Source organism: Trypanosoma grayi (assembly GCF_000691245.1).
Source record: "Trypanosoma grayi strain ANR4 Tgr_1088_V1, whole genome shotgun sequence".
In the NCBI taxonomy this organism is placed as follows: domain Eukaryota; phylum Euglenozoa; class Kinetoplastea; order Trypanosomatida; family Trypanosomatidae; genus Trypanosoma; species Trypanosoma grayi.
Genome location: NW_008826707.1, coordinates 1 through 5,317, shown reverse-complemented (window position 1 = coordinate 5,317; position 5,317 = coordinate 1). Strand labels below are relative to the sequence as shown.

General features: G+C 52.8%; 2 protein-coding genes across 2 annotated transcripts; both read right to left on the bottom strand.

Moving 5' to 3' along the window:
• Window positions 1-1,640: 1,640 nt before the first annotated feature.
• On the bottom strand, window positions 1,641-4,358 carry DQ04_10881010 (putative protein kinase; the record flags this gene model as incomplete). The annotated part of the gene is made up of 1 exon (XM_009316385.1): window positions 1,641-4,358. The coding sequence occupies one exon, from the start codon at window positions 4,356-4,358 to the stop codon at window positions 1,641-1,643; it is 2,718 nt and encodes a 905-aa protein (XP_009314660.1).
• Window positions 4,359-4,392: 34 nt separating this feature from the next.
• DQ04_10881000 (protein kinase) lies at window positions 4,393-4,740 on the bottom strand (the record flags this gene model as incomplete). Its single annotated transcript, XM_009316384.1, has 1 exon — window positions 4,393-4,740. The coding sequence occupies one exon, from the start codon at window positions 4,738-4,740 to the stop codon at window positions 4,393-4,395; it is 348 nt and encodes a 115-aa protein (XP_009314659.1).
• Window positions 4,741-5,317: the final 577 nt, after the last annotated feature.

Genomic DNA, 5,317 nt, shown 5'->3' with positions numbered 1-5,317 from the left:
CCACGCGCCCCCGCAACACGCCGTGGTGGTGCCACGGCGTCACGCACTCCCGCGGCCTCAGCGCACATGTGTGTGTCTGTGTGACCGCGTCCCGGCAGGAGTGAGGAGGGGAGAGCAAGCACGTACACTCACACCACCCTTCCTTTCTCCCTCTCTCTATCCCTCTCTCTCCCTCAGATTCTCTAACATTGTTCACACCTCAAACTCGATCATTCTTTTTATTTTCTTTTCTTAGCTTATTGCGTCTCGTTCGCTCCGCGGCCCTCTCGTTTCGTATCGCGCGCACACACACACACACACACACACACACACGCAGGGAGAAGCACACACACATACAGCCGGACACACGCACTCGCTGAGGCAGAAATAACACGTGACACAGGAACAGGGAAAGGCAGCCGATACGATGGGCGCCCATATGGGACGCGGACAACACCGCTACACTCCGTCCCGTGGCTGCGGTGCGCACTGATGTTTCTTTTTCTTTTTTTTTTCCTTCTTTTTTTGTTGTTGTTCTTTTCTTCTTCTCTACGTGTGTCTGTGCGTCGATGCGTCTCGCCTCCTCTCTCTCTTCGCCTCGCATCACGGCAGAAGTACGGAGCTTCCCTGAAACCTCTCGCACTACGCCACTGACGCTTTGCCGTGGTGCGTCGACACACACATCCACAGCGCCCCGCCCCCTCTCCTCCCCCGGAGAAACCCGAGGGAGCAGGAGCGGCAGAAGAAGAAAGACAAGAACGAGCAGCTGCGCCGTGCAGCCACTGAAATAACGGTATATCAATTCTTTGTTTATTGTGTGGGTTTCCCCCCTCTCACCACGCAGCAGATACACACACACACACACACACACACACGTGCATACACAGAGACGCACGCATGCACACAAGACCACCGTGCGCCTGTGAATGAAGCGGCCGGTGGAGCCGTGCATGCGCGTGCCCCCACCACCCAGCAGCAGCTACCGTCGTGGGGGGCCACCCGCTGGCGGCACCTGCAGGAAAATGGAGGGGAGGAGGATGAGCCGACAGACAAAGAACAAACTAACGGGATAGAAGGGAGGGAACCAACTATGCAGGGCCGCGAGAAAAAAAAAAAAGAAAACAAAAAGATGTTCAGAAGGGTGTGCGAGAGTGAGTAAAATCTACCATCATTGTGAGAAAAAAAAAAGGATTAAAGAAAGAAAGAAAAATGAAATGGAACCCCCTCAAGGAACAAAAACAACAAAAAAAAATGACTTGCGTACGCTCCCAGTATCCCTCAGTAAACACTAATCTTGTTTCTCGTCGTTGCTGCCGCAGCCGCTGTCACCACCAACTACCGTTGTGGTTGCACCGGAGAAACAAATGAACAATTGGAGTATTTAGAGGTTATACGAGTACACCAAATGATTGAAGAAGAAGGAAAACAACAACAACAAACAGCAGCAAGCACCAAAAATACTATCACTGTTCCTCTCTGATACAAACAACCACACACACATACACACACAAACATACATATATATGTGTATATATATACATATATATATAGCCCCACAGCCCCCGCAAAGACACTCTCCACACACACACACACAAACAGACATACACATACACATTGAAAAATAGATATATTTATTAACATATGCGCACGCACACACAGACTTACTCCGGCGCGTGCACTACCGGTAGACGCCGCGCAATGCGTGGACACTGTGCCTCCGGCAACCCATCCTCCGCAGACGTCGCGCTGCCGAGTGTGTTTTGTAGATAGCTGTTGGTACACGTCGCTGGTCCAGTTCTGACACTGGGTGCACTACTCGTCATGCGCACGCCTTGTGTGGAGCTATTCTTTTCCTGCTGCCCCTGCGCGTACGTAACTCTCGCCACCGCACCAGGGGCAATGGTCGATGTGACGCTTTTTCGAACCACCTGTCGGTAGATAGGCCGTGAGGCCGCTGAAGACCGCTGCGGAAGTGACGTATCTGTTGCTTTTGCTGTTGTGGCTCCATTCACGTGGCCTGTACACGCCGGCAAGACGGTGTTTGGGTGGGCACGCATGTCCTCAGTATGCACCAAAGGAGTTGCTGGGCATGCGACGCGGGCGTTCGAGGGTGTGTATCCGCCGATAATGCGCACGTTGGGTTGGGGAATGACGTTCTGATAGAACGGTATATTTAGAGAATTGGAACGATGTGTACGACCGTTCTTAGTGCTGGAGACCTTCACACCTTCTACGAGCGTGCCACTACGCTTACGCACCTTAAGAACCTCAGCACCCTTAGCCACCGGCTGTGAATCGCCTGAGCATTGATTGCCTGCGAAGGCTGCGCCAAAGCCTGTTCGGAATTGTTGCACGTTTCTCCGCGTAGCGAATGACAATGGAGGGTGCGGTGCGTTACGTACAGGGGTATCACGCCGCGTTGCGTCTACAACAACATGTGACATTGTGGCTACTTGTGTACCAGCAGGGCAGCTACGTGCTCGCAATTTGCGTTCCTTCGAGAGGCCATTGGGCTCTGGAACCTCTGTTGGATTTGTGTTCTCCGTGGCGGTGAGCAAGAAGGTGTGTGGAGGTGGTGAGCGGCAGGGTGCGTAAGGCTTCTGTCCCTGTGAGAACAAAGTGGCAGTGGCACCGGGTTGTGTGCTTTCCGCTCTCCGCCTCGCCAACGTGAAGGGCACGGCGGAGTGCGGCTGGTCTCCCTTTTCGGGAGCAGCAGCACCAGACACTACAGTCGATACTGGAACAGACAGCGTAGACGGCCGTTGTGCAACTACATTACCGCTGGTTGGTGCCAGTTTTTCCTGCACATTTGGCAGCACCAGCGTCTCCCTATTTGTTTTCTGTACTTGTGGCGCCATTGGTGACCCGACGTCCGTCTCGCCATAGACCGTGCCCGCTGACTCGCCCTCGTCATTTACAGACTTCTCCTGAGAGAGAGAAGCCGGGTCAATGACAGAAACTTCCAACGATGGTCCGTTCCGCTCACGACATGGACTCAGATATTCACTACCGCCAATTGGTGAGAATGCCGTCTTTTCAGAGTGGTTTATTGTCAACAAGCCGATCGCCGGTGATGGCGACTTCTGTGCATATAGTGTGTTGTCCAACGCTGGCATATCGGCATTTGCCACGTCGGGTGTTTCCTTCTCGGCCTCCCTCTGTGTTTCCTTCGGTGTCTCCGCGTACATACTGTGCGGGGTGGGAAGCCCACGGATTTTGCGGAGCCGCTCACTCCTGTGCGGTGACATGGAGGCCTCTTGGCGGCGTGTTGTTGTGCCTGATCCTGTTCCTATTACGGACGACAAGTGTGACGCCGCTGTCTTCTCCACACACAGCTCTTGCGGTGGACGCACCGCCTCACTCTGTGTCGGAGTCTCCGCGTGTGGCTGCGGTGGTTGTTCACATGGTTCTTGCTCCGGCGGTTGTGGCATCGGGGCGATGAGCAATACCGATCCGCGCTTATTCTGGCGAAAAGCTGCACCAGTACCCCTACCATTGCACGTTGCTGGGGCAGACCTGCCACGCTCTGACGGCTTCTTGTCTCCGGCAGCCTGTACTTCTTCTTTAGTGTGTATCCCGTTGCTTGCCCGTTGCTCACCACCATTGGGTTGTTTCGGCCGCGCGGAGACGGAGTTCCGTCCCCTGTTGGTCCGTGAGGCATGCACGACGCTAACAGTCTTGTCGTTTGGTACACGACCAGCGTCGAAGATAGGACGTAGCAGAGCCTCCTTCGCAGTGATGCGTTTGAAAGGGTCGTAGATGAGCATCGACGAGATCAGATCGTATAAATCCGGGTCATCCTGCAGAACATCCGACAGCTTCCTCGTGAATGCTTTTCCTGAGCGTATCAACTCCGACTCTTGAAGAAACTCACCTTGTGAATTGAAATACTTTGCAGAGTCCTTTGACCGCCTCGTGAAGAGTTCCGGGAGCGGTCCCAGCCGTTTATCCATGAGCTGCAGGTGTGAGAGTTCATCACGAGCCTCAAAAAGCCGCTGGCCTGTAACGATCTCAAACAAGATGCATCCCATGCTCCACATGTCGGCGGCGTAGAACCACGGGTTGCCCAGCACCACCTCCGGCGCACGATACGGACGAGTCGAGATGAGGTCCGTATCGAGGCGGTCCATGCGCCACAGCGAAGCGCTACCAAAGTCACACACCACCCAGCTGTTGCCAAGCGAGTACTTTGGCGTGTCAGTGTCCGCTATCAGAATATTCTCCGGTTTCACATCCGTGTGAACCATTTGGCAGTCGAAGTGGATGAAACGAAAGGTCTCCAGCAGCGAGCGCGCCAGATCCACGAGCTTCGGACGCGTCACAATACCGCCGGCGTAGCCAAGACGGCGTGAGCGCAGCGAGGGACCGTGTATAGACATGACGAACACAGGGCACCGCCTCCATTCAAAGAAATCAATCATACGACNGTGAGCGCAGCGAGGGACCGTGTATAGACATGACGAACACAGGGCACCGCCTCCATTCAAAGAAATCAATCATACGACACACAGTAGTGTTGTCAGGATCCTTTTTACTAAGTATCTCCAGCATCTGCTTCTCAAAGTACGCATCCTCCCGATACTCTCGTTTAATAATCTTAACAGCTACATGTTTACGCTTCTCATCACGGGGCCGCGTCACGTCATAGCAGCAGTACACCTTAGAGAAGTTGCCGCACCCAACCTCGCGAACAACTTTAAAACGCGAGTCGATCACGTCGCCCTCGCGCACCTTCAGGTGCTCACCCTTCGACGTAGCCATCCTACAAGGTCCACCGGTCCTATCCCGTCCTTAGCCCTACACACCTGCCAAGGTATCGGCATCAACGGCGCATCAAAGAAAAAAAAAGGAAAAAGAAAAAGAAAACAAAAAAAAAAGGATCCAGCCATACAACAACAGTAAACACGAGCACAATTCCAAAATCATCATCAACGACCCATTAACTACAAAAGAAAAGAAAAAAAAAAANAAAAAAAAGAAAAGAACACCATTTCACCACGAAAAAAAAAAGAAAGTCAATAAAAGGAAAAAGTAAATAAATCCACTAAACAACTCCTCAAAAAAGCCCTACTAATTCAATCCAGAGCACTTGGCACCACGTCCCCACAACAGAAACGCAAGACTTTACATGAGCGTCCAAATATAACCCCTTCACACACCCACACCTAGCTCGTACAATAACACCTATATAACTGTTACACACTTTAATTTTGTCTCCAAGAACATAAAAATCCTCTATCGGTTGGGTCTCATAGGCGGGCCACCTCGACGTAGCGGGGAACGGCGCTCCTCATCTCCGCCGACGCCTTCGCGGCGAAGCGTGCGTTGAAGCTCTGCT